This window comes from Macrotis lagotis, chromosome 2, assembly GCF_037893015.1.
Source record: "Macrotis lagotis isolate mMagLag1 chromosome 2, bilby.v1.9.chrom.fasta, whole genome shotgun sequence".
Taxonomy (NCBI): domain Eukaryota; kingdom Metazoa; phylum Chordata; class Mammalia; order Peramelemorphia; family Peramelidae; genus Macrotis; species Macrotis lagotis.
This window is the reverse complement of record NC_133659.1, coordinates 201,868,809-201,882,717: the sequence shown is the minus strand read 5'-3', so window position 1 is coordinate 201,882,717 and position 13,909 is coordinate 201,868,809. Positions and strand designations below refer to the sequence as shown.

The 13,909-nt window shown below is 46.8% G+C and overlaps 3 protein-coding genes across 6 annotated transcripts in view; 1 reads left to right on the top strand and 2 right to left on the bottom strand.

The window, feature by feature from the left end:
- Positions 1 to 42: 42 nt before the first annotated feature.
- PSMC5 (proteasome 26S subunit, ATPase 5) lies at positions 43 to 4,135 on the bottom strand. 2 transcript variants are annotated; one of them, XM_074224469.1, is made up of 12 exons: positions 4,030 to 4,135; positions 3,559 to 3,633; positions 2,679 to 2,748; positions 2,030 to 2,127; positions 1,762 to 1,818; positions 1,439 to 1,669; positions 1,129 to 1,255; positions 811 to 1,001; positions 613 to 711; positions 409 to 519; positions 248 to 334; positions 43 to 143 (listed from the first exon to the last, which is right to left on the bottom strand). In XM_074224469.1, the coding sequence occupies exons 1-12, from the start codon at positions 4,051 to 4,053 to the stop codon at positions 90 to 92; spliced, it is 1,224 nt and encodes a 407-aa protein (XP_074080570.1). In that variant the 5' UTR covers positions 4,054 to 4,135; the 3' UTR covers positions 43 to 89. The 2 variants fall into 2 exon arrangements, with proteins under 2 accessions (XP_074080570.1, XP_074080571.1); XM_074224470.1 differs by having other exon boundaries at positions 3,559 to 3,630; positions 4,030 to 4,129.
- Positions 3,766 to 11,347, top strand: FTSJ3 (FtsJ RNA 2'-O-methyltransferase 3). 2 transcript variants are annotated; one of them, XM_074224465.1, is made up of 21 exons: positions 3,766 to 4,237; positions 4,340 to 4,691; positions 4,768 to 4,873; positions 5,020 to 5,066; positions 5,140 to 5,219; positions 5,403 to 5,502; positions 5,581 to 5,775; positions 5,858 to 5,973; positions 6,097 to 6,201; positions 6,296 to 6,396; positions 6,992 to 7,072; positions 7,177 to 7,314; positions 7,863 to 7,998; positions 8,711 to 8,898; positions 9,080 to 9,194; positions 9,342 to 9,610; positions 9,784 to 9,872; positions 9,986 to 10,085; positions 10,339 to 10,522; positions 10,647 to 10,741; positions 10,935 to 11,347. In XM_074224465.1, the coding sequence occupies exons 2-21, from the start codon at positions 4,625 to 4,627 to the stop codon at positions 11,128 to 11,130; spliced, it is 2,508 nt and encodes an 835-aa protein (XP_074080566.1). In that variant the 5' UTR covers positions 3,766 to 4,237; positions 4,340 to 4,624; the 3' UTR covers positions 11,131 to 11,347. The 2 variants fall into 2 exon arrangements, with proteins under 2 accessions (XP_074080566.1, XP_074080567.1); XM_074224466.1 differs by lacking the exon at positions 3,766 to 4,237 and having other exon boundaries at positions 4,313 to 4,691.
- Positions 6,912 to 13,909, bottom strand: part of DDX42 (DEAD-box helicase 42) — a 43,795-nt gene continuing 36,797 nt past the window's right edge. Inside the window, exons 18-19 of one of the 2 annotated variants that reach the window (XM_074224464.1) lie at positions 12,486 to 13,193; positions 6,912 to 8,002 (exon numbers count right to left, since the gene is read on the bottom strand). In XM_074224464.1, coding sequence (XP_074080565.1) covers positions 12,489 to 13,193 — 705 coding nt within the window. In that variant the 3' untranslated portion in view covers positions 6,912 to 8,002; positions 12,486 to 12,488. Of the gene's footprint in view, positions 8,003 to 10,767; positions 13,194 to 13,909 lie in introns of those variants that run through there. The other variant, XM_074224463.1, reaches the window with a different exon arrangement.

Sequence of the window (13,909 nt, the reverse complement as noted above, 5' to 3'; positions counted from 1 at the left end):
TGCAAGATGGCAATGAAAGGCAAAAACTAGAAACAGGAGAACTAACTGTCCCAGAGAGCTTTTATTTGGGAGACATAAGGCTGACCATTTTATTTCCATAGTTTCTTGATGGACATGTTCTTCTCACTATCTTTTTGCATGACCTGAAGGAAGAAATGATAGGCTGTAATAGCCCAGAAAAGGGCAAAACCAGTTCAGGGTATTGTGGCTTCCCACCCCCCCCCCCCCCAAATCACAGCTTCTTTACCTTGGCTACTGCCATCTCAAAATCTTCCTGGGTGACATGGACACGCCTTTCTCGAAGAGCATACATTCCAGCTTCTGTGCACACACCCTGTACACAAAAAGTTAAGTTAATAGGACCCTCAGATCACAGTTCCTATAACAACATCTCCCTTCATACATTACCTTCACTTCAGCCCCTGATGCCCCAGGCATGAGCTCTGCAATTTTCCGTAGATTGATGCCTCGAGTCAGGTTCATTTTCCTAGAATGAATCTTCAAGATATCCAATCGTGCCTGTAGTGGTAGAGAGGAGAGGGAAGCCTTGAGCACTACACTCCCCCCCTCTTAGGCAGCTACATATTTCCCTGGGTGCTCTCTACCACCAACCTCCTCATTAGGGGGTGGGAACTCAATCTTCCTGTCAATTCTACCAGGGCGAAGTAGAGCTGAGTCCAAGATGTCAATTCTGTTGGTAGCCATGATAACCTGTGGGAGGGAAGAGCTCATCAGCTGTCTTTATTCTCTTTCCTAAAGCTAGATTCTACACCTTTCTTCTCTCTCCGTTCCAACCAGAATCCTTCCCACCTTGATGTTCTTAGTGGCTTCAAAGCCATCCAGTTGGTTAAGTAGCTCTAGCATCGTTCGCTGTACTTCACTGTCCCCCCCAGAGCCACCTTCTAGCCGAGATGAACCAATGGAGTCAATCTCATCCATGAAGATGATGGAAGGGGCATGTTCTCGGGCCATAACAAACAACTCCCGTACCATTCGTGCCCCTGAAAAACATAAACTTGTGTCAAAAGCTGAGTGCCAAAGAAGAGGAAGGATTCTGGCTGACTGATCCCTTATACCTCATCTAAACCGAGGTTACCTCATGACTTCATTTTCCCCTACCATGCTCACCTTCACCAATGAATTTCTGAACCAGCTCTGAACCTGAGACACGAATAAAGGTGCAGTCAGTGTGATGAGCCACAGCTCGAGCCAAGAGAGTCTTGCCAGTCCCTGGAGGTCCATACAGCAATACACCCTATGGAAGAGTAGGTGAACTCGGTCTTCATGGCAAAGTCCACCCTGAATCTCCCATATCCCAGTTGGTGTCTTGAGCACAACTGCCTCTAACCCAGCCCCCTCTTTTTGACTGAGTAATGTTATCTGGTACAAACATAGATCAGAACTTTTCATATGACTAACAGTAAATCCTGCCCCTCACCTTAGGCTGTGCAATGCCTAGAGCCTCAAAAAGCTCAGGATGTTTAACAGGAAGTTCAATCACTTCTTTAATCTCCTTAATCTGCTTGTCTAAGCCACCAATCATCTCATAGGTTGAATCAGGAACTTTTTCCACCATCATCAAAGATACCAATGGATCTACTTTGTTGGGTAGAATTTTGTGCAGGGTGTAGCTGTCATTTCGAAGGGCCACTCGGCAATTGGGTGTCACCTGGTTGTGGTGAATAGTTTTAGAAAATGATAAAGAATAGCACAGACAAGCCTCAATCCCTCCCCCCCCATTCCTTGAATTATGACACTTACGTCATTGATGTCGATGTTCTTATCTACATCTACCACAAACTTCCCTTCAGGATGGACCTAGAGAGAGAAGCTTGTTAATTTCCAAGTGGTTACAATCTACATCCTAGGCTCAAGTCATATAACAGTGAGAAGTCAAGAAATGTTAAAAGAATACGTGGTAAGTCAGTAAGATACGATATTACCCCCCTTCCACCTCTAAGGGTCCATTATAAAGAGTAAGAACTATAGAAAATAGATGTATTTCAGACCTTGGGGTCAAACTCTGTACCTTGACCAAAACTTTCTTTTTGTCCATAGCTCGGACCACTTCCCCCACATAGGACCCCTGTTCCTGCAATAGCTGTAGTTCTTCCCGTAGCAGGCGTACTGTTTGAGAAGCAAATATGAGAAGTTTTTTCAGAATCTTGCTATTGTTTTGCTAAATAGCTCAAATTACCTGATTCCTATTCCAGTCCTGCAATTCAATCAACTGGAGCAGTGCTGGAGAGCATAAAGTATTTTCACAGACTTAAAAGAAGTTTCCATCATATTTAACAGAAAAAAGTAATGCTAATCAATGTTAATCATGCTTTCATTCAATTACTTTGGTTGTGTCTGACTAGACTTCACTTGGGGTTTTCTTGGCAAAAACATTGTAGTTATCTGTCATTTCCCCCTCCAGTTCATTTTACAGCCAAGGAAGAGAGGTAAAACAGGGTGGGCTGACTTGCCTAGGGACTCACAGATACTAAGTGTTTGCAGCCAGATTTGACCTCAGGAAGATGTCTTTCCAACTCCATTCCTGGCACTCTGTCCACCATGCTGCCTAGCTGCTCACTTGTATACTACTTTATATTAACATCTGAAGTGTGGGCAAGGATACCACCCAGAAAGTCAAAACAGAATCCAGAATCCCAGTCACTATGGTGGGCTCCTACCTTTTGCATTTAGTTCATTTCTTTGTGCTTGCAGACGCCGGAGATTCTGACTTTTGTCATTCACAATCAGCTGTGATGAAGAGGAGACAACCAGTATAATCAATAGACCAGGAGCTAAAAACAGAATCCTAATCAAATTCCTTAAAACTTGATCATAAAGAAAAATGAGGCCCACATTACCTAGGCTTACCTATACCTAATATCAGATTTTAGCAAAGTGATCCCACCAACCCTGTTCTGTCCTTTAAAGAGTCTTGCCATTAGCTAGCACTGCTAATTTTATTCTAAATACTATAAACCTTCACAAAGAGGGCTTCTGGGGAGACAATTTTAATAACCCAAATCAGTTATTCACTAAAACAAAGTCTCTGAAAAGGACCACAAAAGCCCTTAGCCTCTACTAACTGGATACCTTACTTTCCCTATATAAGCATCAAAGTCTCCATTGAAGTTCAGAAACACATCCTTCAATATGTCTTCATTCTGTTCTGTTTTTATTCTTAAGGGTCCTTCTAAAAAATAGAGTTCTGGGTTTTCTCTCTTCCTTGAGCTCGGGTCCCAAGCAGTAGTGTCCTTTCAGTACACCCATGCTTTAAGCTCTCAAAGCTTCTTTATCTTGCCCCCCCCCCCTTTAACCCAACCCCCTACATTTCTGGCAAGCCCAATTTCTATGCCTTCTCCCCTGTCTCGCATCCTTCTGAAACACTCTTTCTTCCACAGACTGCCTCCCTGGAGGGAATGAATTTCTCTTCCCCCTCTCCCAAATTTCGTGCCCACTCTCATAATACCTGGTTGCCCCCTCCCCGAGGCACGGGCTGAGTGCTCCCATGCCGCCTTCAGTCCTCCTCACCCCGAGCCCGCCCCCAGCGCCCAGCCTCACCTGCAATTCCTCGATCTTGGACAGGTAATACTGCCGCAGCCCACTCCCGGCCTTGCCTTCCTCCAACTCCATCTGCTGAAGAAGCGTTAGCAGACAACATTCGTGGGAGGTGCCTACGGCACAGAGGCCCGTGAGGCAGGCACAGTCCCGGGCCAGGGAGGGCGCGGACTCGCCCCCTGCCCGTCGGGGACCTACGGTCAACCTGAGCGGGAAGGGAAGACACGCACACCCGCGGGCAGCGTCCGTGCGGGGTGGGGGCCCCGTCCGATCGGGGCTCGGGGCCGCATCCCCGGCCGGGGCGGCGCTGACAAAGCACATCGGCCTGGGCGGGAAGCACCGGCCTCGCCTGGCGCTCGGTCCCCGCCTCCGTCGGATCCGAACCCGCGGTCTGTTTGTGCCCGCCAAAATTTGAATTCCGTACCCCATCCGTCCCCACAGATCCCTGCCTCGGCCCAGTCCCGGACTGCTTACCTGCTCCGGCCCGTCCAGCGCCATCTTCTCTTCCCAAAGCCGGATGCCGGCATCCAAGAGAGTTCCGGGCGCAAGCGCAAAAGGGCGGGAGCGTTAGCGACTGGCGCGAGAAAGCTTCCGGGTCAAGGAGCGCGACGGTCTCCACGCAGGAATGACGGCGTCTAGAAGCCATGTTGAGAAGGTCGAAGTCCACTTCTGGCCATTTGAGGTGACTTGAAAATGGTCCCCCCCCGCCCCCGAAAGCACTCCTGGATGATTGGTTTCCACTGCTCCAACATCTCCTCTCTAAGTCTTAGCTTTATTTTTGAAGGAGTCCAAGGCAGCGCTCTTGGCTGCGTCACTTCCTGTCTCTGCCTCCCTAGCAGTAAGAGATTGGATTAGAGGCCCGCTAGTACCGCCCCGTCAGCCTAGTGAAAACAACAACAAACGCCGCGAACTCAAGATGGCTGAAGGGGCGGCTGTGACGTCATAAGGACGGCGACGGAAGAGGGCGGAAGGTCGGCCCCGGTCTACACGTGCCCTCAAAGTTCGGGTGCGGGCGCCTGCGGCCTTAGGAAAGAGGACCCGAGTCGGAGCACCCTCCCGGTCCGGCGCCATGGGAAAGAAGGGCAAAGTCGGGAAGAGTCGGCGGGACAAGTTCTACCACCTGGCGAAGGAGACCGGTGAGCCTGGAGGAGCCCCCGGGCCGCCCCCCGGGCCCCGCGGGTCCCCGCTCACCGCGCGCCCTCTCTCCCCCAGGCTTCCGTTCCCGCTCCGCGTTCAAGCTGATCCAGCTGAACCGCCGCTTCCAGTTCCTGCAGAAAGCCCGGGCCTTGCTGGACCTGTGCGCGGCGCCGGGGGGATGGTGGGTGCCCGGGAGCCCCCCCCCGTCTCCTTCCCCTCCCCCCCGCGGTGAAGGAGGGCACGCCCCGGGCGCTGGGGCCCCGCTGCCCCCGGAGATGGGGGCGCAGCGGGGGCCCCCGTGCTAGGTAACGCCTCTCTGCCCCGCAGGCTGCAGGTGGCCGCCAAGTTCATGCCGGTGTCCAGCCTGATCGTGGGTGAGTGTCGGGGCGCCGGGGCTGCGGGGCGCCCGCCGTGGGCCGGGCCGCCGCCTCACTGTCCTTTCCCTAGGGGTGGACCTGGTTCCCATCAAGCCCATTCCCAACGTGGTGACGCTGCAGGAGGACATCACCACGGACCGCTGCCGCCAGGTGGGTCCCCTGCCCCGGGCTGCCCCGCGGACCATTGGATTTGTGGCCCCCAGCTTCATCACGTGCCCCTGCACCTGTCCTCTTGGAAGCCTGCCCCAGGCCCAGGGCAAGCCCCCCGAGACCCGCGGGGACACCCGCGGGGAGACCCGCGGGGAGACATGATGGTCTGTTTCCTTTCTCCAGGCTCTCCGGAAGGAGCTGAAAACCTGGAAGGTTGATGTGGTGCTCAATGACGGGGCCCCGAATGTGGGGGCCAGCTGGGTCCATGATGCCTACTCACAAGGTGCTTGAGGACCGAGGGCTGGGCTTGTTCACAGGCTCGGCCCCTGGCACTCCAGCTGACGGGTCTTGTTTCCCCCAGCCCACCTGACCTTGATGGCCCTGCGTCTGGCCTGTGATTTCCTGGCGAGAGGGGGCTGCTTTATCACTAAGGTTTTCCGCTCCCGTGACTACCAGCCCCTTCTCTGGATATTCCAACAGCTGTTTCGCCATGTCCAGGCCACCAAGCCCCAGGCCTCCCGCCAGGAATCTGCAGAGATCTTTGTGGTCTGCCAGGGTGAGTTCTCCTCTATCTAGATAGCTATATTCTCATTCTCTTAAAAAGCCATTTTTCCTATTCAACATCTTTTCTCTTCCAGGTTTCCTGGCTCCTGATAAGATTGACAATAAATTCTTTGACCCCAAATTTGCCTTTAAAGAAGTCGAAGTTCAGGCCAAGACTGTGAGTGAACTGGTAACCAAAAAGAAAGCCAAGGTATGCATGTGGAAGAGAAAAATGAACATACCCTGAAATCTCTTAGAAGAAGAAGGAATGTAAGCCATTTAGAATATCTCAAAGGGGACTTCCCTCTTCTGTGTTTCTTTCCTGTCTCCCTAGGCTGAGGGCTATGCTGAGGGTGACCTCACCCTCTATCACCGGGTCTCCAGCACTGACTTTCTTCGAGCTGCCAACCCTGTTGACTTTCTCTCCAAAGCTAGTGAGGTGAGTGTGGGGTTGAAGAGATATATAGAAAAGTCAGCCTAACTCAGCTAGGCAGTTTAGTCTTCTCTGATCCTTTTCCTTCCGTGCTGAGCAGATCATACTGGATGATAAGGAATTGGAGCAGCATCCAGCCACTAGCGAGGATGTGAAGGTGTACTGCCAGGACATCAAAGTACTGGGGCGGAAGGAGCTCAGGTACTAGGGAAGACCTCCCAAAAATTATGAGACTGGGAACCACCTTCGAGGGCAAGCCTGATTGTCTATGGTTACATATATGAGATTTGAGGAGCAGATGTGACAGATGTCTTTTTCATAATAGGAAACTATTGTCTCAAAAATTGCAGTTAGGTTAATGGACTTGCTCATTTCATCAGTGCAACAATCAGGGGCAATTTTAGGCTATCTGCTGATGGAGAATACCACCTGTATCCATACAAAGAATTGTGGAGTTTAAATGACCAAAGGGTATTACTTTTAATTTTTTTTAAAAAAGAGGCATCTTACATGTCTCTTATATTGTACTTTTTCCTTAAGGATATGATTTCTCTCAACAGTCAATTTTGACCAATGTACGGCATGGAAACAATGTAAAGACTACCTTCAGTGGGGGTGGGGGTGGGGAAGCGAGATAAGGGGGAGAATTGTAAAATTCAAAAAAAAATTGAGGCACAAGGCATTGGTTTTCATTTATTTTATGATCTTGGTATCTTGAGCATAGCTTTGATATTTTTTAATGAGTTACTTGACAATAATAGGAGTAGGGTGATCAGTTATGGGCCTTTTGGAACAGGTCCCTGCTGAATTGGAGGACAAAACTTCGTCGATTTGTGGCCAAGAAGCTAAAAGATCAAGCAAAGGCATTGGATGTTAGGTAAGCTGAAGATTGAGGTTAGAGCATAAGATTTGAAAAGGAAAATTGGTAAGAGGGTTAAATGGCATTGTATGTGCCTTCATTCTGTTTTACCTTCATTCTAGCCTTAGCTCTGGGGAGGAGGAGGAGGAACAAGAGGAAGAAGGAAGAAAAAACATAACTGTGGCTGCAGAGGATGATGAGGAAGATTTGGACAGAGCTCTTGCAGAAATGAAGGCCCAGGAGGTAGCAGAGCTGAAAAGGTGAGAGAAGAGACTGGCAGCAGAGCTGGGACTTTACAAGTAGAGAACTACACTAGGGCACAAAATAATAGGAATGCTGGATGGGGAAGTGCTGTGACATTTTATTTTAGAAGAAATTACCTTTTACAAATGTATGGAAAAGCTAGATATTAAATTGCATTTGTTATTATCTACTGAAGGCTTTGAGTCTTTAACGTAAGACACAAGGAGCAGCTAGATGGTGCAGTAAATGAAGCACTAGCCCTGGAGTCAGGAGGACCCGAGTTCAAATCTGGCCTCCAACACTTCAATAATGGCCTAGCTGTGTGACCTTGGGCAAGTCACTTAACCCCACTGCCTGAAATTAAAAAAAAAAGACAGGTTCAATTTTCAAATTGTTCAGTGGTTTCCAAGTATAACTCGTCATGTTTATAACATCCTAGATTCAGCTCTTTCTAGATTCTTGAGCCAGTAAATACAGGAGAAAGGGTTGTGGGGTTTAGAAAAAGCCTTGGGAGATTAGCTGATATGTAGAAAGGCCTAGAGTTGATTTCATGTTCACTATCCAGGAAGAAAAAAAAGCTACTTCAGGAGCAGAGGAAGCAACGGGAGCGTGTGGAGCTGAAGATGGATCTGCCTGGAGTGTCCATTGCTGATGATGGTGAAACTGGGATGTTTTCGCTTCGGACAATCCGTGGGCACCAGGTGGCTGGAGGAGAAATATAGGAATGAGTGCTTTTAGGAATTTTCAGTGATTCATGAAGCATCATGGATAACAGATTGTGGATTGTGAAAAAGTTCAGGCCCAGGGAGTTAGGAGATATCGATTATCATGCTGGGTCTGACAGGCATCTAATTGGTATTTTATTTGTGAAAGTATAATGAAAAAATGATGCTTCTCAAGTCTGGAAAGATAAGGGCTAAGAAGGGGATATACGGCTTATATGCATTAGGGTGAGGAAAATGTTTGTTGGACCTGAACATTTTGGAAGGCCTCTATTGGGGTGACCTCAAAAAAAGATCTGTCTTTGATCCCCAGATGTTCAGCATTTTTATCAGTTATGTGGATAAAGGTATGCTTCTGAGATTTGCTATGACATGAAACTGGGAGAGTGAGCTGTGGGCTAAATCTACTAACCCCCCCACCACTTTTAAATTTTGGCTTCTGTACCTAACATGGATACGTCCAGATTACACAGAAAGCTCTAGTAGATTTATAAAATCACTGAGTCAACAGTAAGACAAGACAGCTCAAAGTTAAGTTGTAGAAGGAAAATTTCCATAGTTCATGGTAAAATTACATGTAGCAATAAGTTTTCCAAAAGTGACATTGTGGACATAAACTGAAAACACAGTATTTTGAAAATATAAAAGCATCATTTTGATAAGCCTTGGCCTGTTTTACATTAAACCACAGCTACTACAGGAAGTGGTACAAGGAAATATGGGGGCTGCAGACAAATTCCTGATGGAGGAACCAGAGAGTGATATCTATTTATCTGATGAAGAGGATGAGGATGCTGATGATGAATCTCTGGCCAGTGACCTAGACCCTGAAGAACTAGCAGGAGTTAAGGGATATGGAACTTCTCCATCTCGAAAACGGTGAGCTCAGTTTTAGGGTGGAAGCCCTTTGATTTTTCTTTAGCTCTAAATCCCATGATTCTATTACCGAAGAGGAAATGTTTCATTGAGGTGTCTAATTGTAAGCATTATACAATTGTAAGTATCTAATTGTAAGAGTCTGCAACTCAAGTTTCCCTGGGATCCATTTCTGGGCCCATAGTGTGAAGTTTGCAGAGCAGCAGCCTCAAGAAGAAGAAGAAGATAATCCTCTTTTGGTGCCACTAGAAGAAAAGGCTGTCCTTCAGGAAGAACAAACCAACCTGTGGTTTTCCAAAGTAAGTGTAAGATCAGGTATAGGAATTGGAATTACGAGAGGGGATCTGAAGTCTGTTTTAGGGATTTAGGTTTGAGGTCAAGGAGGGAGAGGACTGCTGTTTCCATCCCCCTTCCCTATTAGTTCTGAAGTCCTATGGTGTTGCCAGGGTGGCTTTGCTGGAATTGAAGATGATGAAGATCAGGCCCTGGAGATAAGCCAGGCTCAACTGTTGTATGAGAGCCGCTTCAAAGAAAAACAGAAGAACCAACAAAAACCTACAAGTTTAAGGAGGGAGGAACTGCCTTCCCAACCTCAGTCCCAATCCATAAGCACAAAAGGAGATATCTCTGTGGAGATAAAGGCAACCACTTCTGCTAGAGAGGAGCAAGATGACACTACTTCAGACAGTGATAGTAGCAGCAGTGAAGATGAGAGGTGAGAGAGAGGGCCTGTGCTGGGTGGGGGGGTGCAAAATGTGGTAGAACCTGGGGAAGGATTGATTGATTTCCCTTCATCTCCCTGTACATTTTTCACAGTTCCTTTGTCCTGCGGGGAAGGGGATTTGTTAAGTGGGGAGAATTCTGATGGGCTTGTTTTCTTTTTATTAGAAAATTAAGTCAAGGCTCCCGAGGTAAGAAGCGGGGCCGGTCACTGGAGCCTGATGATGGATTTGTGGTTGTGCCAATTGAGAACCCAGGTAAGAGTGCCAGGGTTCTGCTTGGTAGGTGGCTAGGACATCCTAGGATACTCAATACTCTGGGTACTGTCAGATGCTGTGTTGGGTACTGAATTCTTAAACTGTTCCTTTAGCCAAACGCCAGATATTGGACCCAGAAGGTCTAGCTCTAGGTGCTATGATTGCCTCTTCCCGGAAGGCACGGCGGGACCTTGTGGATGACTCCTTCAGCAGGTATGAAGAGTAGGAATTATGGAGGATGAATGGACATGAATGGACAGCTATTTTGAAAAAGCATTGAGTAGGGGTGGCTAGGTGGTGTAGTAGATAAAGCACCAGCCCTGGAGTCAGGAGTACCTGGGTTCAAATCTGGTCTCAGACACTTAATAATTACCTAGCTGTGTGGCCTTGGGCAAGCCACTTAACCCCGTTTGCCTTGCAAAAAATCTAAAAAAAAAAAAGCATTGAGTAACTTCTTTTTCATCAGATATACATATAATGAGGAGGAAGGGGACCTCCCCGAGTGGTTTGTGCAGGAAGAAAAGCAGCACCGGATTCGACCACTGCCACTGGATAAGAAGACAGTGGAGGAATACAGGAAACGCTGGCGTGAAATCAATGCTCGGCCCATCAAAAAAGTGGCTGAGGCCAAGGCCCGAAAGAAACGTAGAGTGAGTGTTTTCTTGGGGTTCTTTTCTAGGTAATTATTAAGTGTCTGAGGCCATGATTGTTTTTCTAAGCAGCCTGAGGGTCTTCCTCTGAAGGCAGTCATGTAATAAAGGAGTCTATCCACAGATGTTAAAGAAGATGGAGCAGACTAAGCGGAAAGCAGAGGCTGTGGTGAATACAGTGGATATCTCTGAGCGGGAGAAGATGGCCCAGTTGCGCAGGTGAAGTGGAACAACAGAATGGGATGTGTAATACATTAGGTTTATTAGATTTAGAACACAAACTTTTTGGTTTTCACATTCTTAGAAATATATTGGGGACCCTGGCAGAGCTTTTGTTTAAGTGGGTTTTATTAAAGTCTTAATACAGAAGTGTTATGGGGACAAAGGTTTTCAATTTCATCTTCCTTTGCAGCCTCTACAAGAAGGCTGGGTTTGGCAAGGAGAAACGCCAAGTTACCTATGTTGTGGCTAAAAAAGGTGTGGGCCGAAAGGTCCGACGACCAGCGGGAGTCAAAGGTCACTTTAAAGTGGTGGACACACGGATGAAAAAGGACCTGAGGGCACAGCAACGTAAGGAGCAGCGGCAAAAAGGCCGAAGGAGAAAATGAAAGACCCCAGAGGAACCTTGGAGAATTACTGAACTATTCCCTCTCCTTAGGTTTCAGACTTGCCTCTTTTTCTGTAAAAAAGGGAAAGCTGCTCAGATCAAAGCTCTCTGGGTTAACGATTTTCTGGTATTGGTCATTGTTAGACCAATTTTTTTTTTTTTTACTGTTCTTTTCCCTCCCCCTTTTGTGGAAAATAAAAAGTTCAAAAAAAATTAAAGGAACACATTAAGCCTAATCCTTCATCTCTGATATGTCAAGGGAACTTTTCTGAACTAATTCAGCTTTCTCTTTACCGTCTTAAACATGGTCCTGAGACCAGGACTGTCAAGGGACATCACCCTTCTTATAGTGAAAAACAGTTAAGTCTATATCTGAGATAATGACACACAAACCAGGCATACTCCCAGTAATAAAACATTTACTAGAGCAAGCAAAAAGGAATGCACATCTGAAAGAAACCTTCACAAGTGTCACAAAATCTGGTAGTTCTGGATACTTTTATAAACAAGAAGAAAACAAGTTTCAGCCAAAAAGTTGTGACAAAAGTAAAAAAAAAAAGGTAATATACAATGAAATCATATTTTAAAACTGCTCAGGTTTATTTTTAAGAAACATCTTAGGCCTAAGGAACCATTTCCAGAATACTTCCTAATCATAGTAGCTCTGGGCATAGCTTGTCAGAAACAGTTTGTCATTATCTCCCATGTATCTGAAGGTTTCTGGCTGAGGAGACAAAAGTACTGCTTTCCAAATGACCTGGCACACCTGTTGCCACATCAAAAACTTAAGAGCTTGTGCCTGCTGCCATTTGTGGAATCCAAAACTCAATGCAGAGCACCCGGCTACCTCACACTAACTTACTTGGCCACCACATAAAGAGAAGAAAATCTGTCAGGAGTTTGGAAAAACGAATAAAAACAACAAAAGTACAGAGCACAGATCTGTACTCTTACAGTTAGCTTTCAGGACAACCTGAACTGGCCCCTCAACACCTAAACAGGATTTCAGGAGCAGATATATGGCTGCCTAACTGCTCTCAAGTCTCACAGAACATACCAGAAGCTCCATCGTTGCCAGAGCTCTAGCTCCCTCTGGCTAGAGCCCTACTGAAACATGAGGATTCAACACACAATGAGGACCAAAGCAGCTTCAAAGGAAGCTTAAGAAAAAGGATTCTAAAGAAGGGTTCTTATTTCTAGGCCCTGGCTACTGATGTCCCTTAGGAGCGGAGGATCTCTGCATTTCGGATTTATGGGCCCCAACTTATCTCTCAGGACACAGCCATTTATGAAGAAGAAATCCTTAAAAAAAAAAAATAACACTCCACCCATTCCATTCCATGCCTCTGCACACACCCTCTAACTGTCCCATCGACTCTTCTTGCGTTTGGGTGGCTCAGGCACAGCAAAGCCATCTGCTGTCTTATCCGTCTTCAAGTCCATCTTGCTGTCCGTCCTGCTGTCCGTCCTGTTGTCTGTCCTGCCGTCTGTCTTGTTTTCACGACCACAAGCTTCTTTCCTGCTCTCTCCATTCCGACCATCACTCCCAACCCGGCTTTCCCCATGACGACCACCACTCCCATGTCTGTTTTCTCCATGCCGGTGACCATCTCCATGCCGGCCACTGCTTTCTGGATGACGATATCCATCACCGTGACGGCCGTCTCCATGGCGTGGACCATCACCATGGCGATTACCACTGTCTCCATGGCTATGGCGACTACTACCTCGGTTCTCTGGGTATCGCTCTCTATTCCCATTACCACTGCCACCACCAATTCCTTCTCGGCTGTTGCTCCCAGAAGCTGTGTTGTTGAGACCCTGGGTTCCAGTAGGTGAGTACCCTCCTGGAACACTGCTAAGGTTACCAGCACTGGCAAAGCCTGGGATGCTCTTGGCAGCTGTGGCAATGGGGCTGTCAGAATTGGCATGGCCCTGTTGGGCTGAATTACTTGGGACAGAATTCAAACTCCCTGCACTGGTCCACCCACTTGCCCCAGCAGCAGAGCTCCCAGCCTTCTGATTGCTTAAACTGGCAGCAACAAAATGGCTCTTGTACTGCGACTATAAAAGAAAGAAAGAGTACACATATGAGTGAGACAAAATTCAAAGAGAAAATTGCGTAAAGAGACATACAGTATAGCATCTTACATGTGCAGCATGGATCTGTCATCCCCAATAATGCTATACTTTGCTCTTTCTTCCATAAGGTCAGTGGGCACAATTTTCATTTCTAGTTTCTCAATAAGTCCTATTTTAAAAGGGAATCACTGAGGAAACCATTCTTAATGCGTGCAAATTCACTCTACAGGACTCGGCTAAAACAAAATCTGTCATTTATCAAACTATATCTCTATTCAAACACAATATACTCGGGATTCAGTAAACCCAGGAAATAAACTAGAATAGAAGTCTGGAGCAAAAGCTCCTAATCTGGGTATCCTTGGACTTTTTTTTTTTTTGCATATGACTATTCTATTTCAAAATAATTGATTTTTCTTGTGATCCTATCTATATTATTTTAGATCAAGACTGTCCAAAATGTGGCCTGTGGGTTGTATGCTGCCTGCAGGGCAATTTTATGTGCCTGCCTATGAATTTACTTAAAGGCTTTAGTAATGCTACCAGAGCTCTCATTAAAATGGCAAATCAAAATGTACTATTAACGTTTCAATGAAAACTTTTAAAAGTAATATTGGGACAGCCCTGTTTTAGATTTTTTAAAAACATTTTCTGAGAAAGGGTTCATGGGCTTCTCTAGATTGCTAATGAGTTCTATG

What these genes read in the sequence shown, in the direction of transcription:
- PSMC5 (XM_074224469.1), bottom strand. Translation starts at nt 4,053, where the DNA reads ATGGCGCTGGACGGGCCGGAGCAG. An exon ending in CCAAGATCGAGGAATTGCAG is followed by an intron (nt 2,749 to 3,558) that starts GTGAGGCTGGGC and finishes TCTTCATCACAG; the next exon opens with CTGATTGTGAATGACAAAAG. An exon ending in AGAACATCGACATCAATGAC is followed by an intron (nt 1,670 to 1,761) that starts GTAAGTGTCATA and finishes CACCACAACCAG; the next exon opens with GTGACACCCAATTGCCGAGT.
- FTSJ3 (XM_074224465.1), top strand. Translation starts at nt 4,625, where the DNA reads ATGGGAAAGAAGGGCAAAGTCGGGAAGAGTCGGCGGGACAAGTTCTAC. An exon ending in GGACAATCCGTGGGCACCAG is followed by an intron (nt 7,999 to 8,710) that starts GTGGCTGGAGGA and finishes ATTAAACCACAG; the next exon opens with CTACTACAGGAAGTGGTACA. An exon ending in GTGGATGACTCCTTCAGCAG is followed by an intron (nt 10,086 to 10,338) that starts GTATGAAGAGTA and finishes CTTTTTCATCAG; the next exon opens with ATATACATATAATGAGGAGG.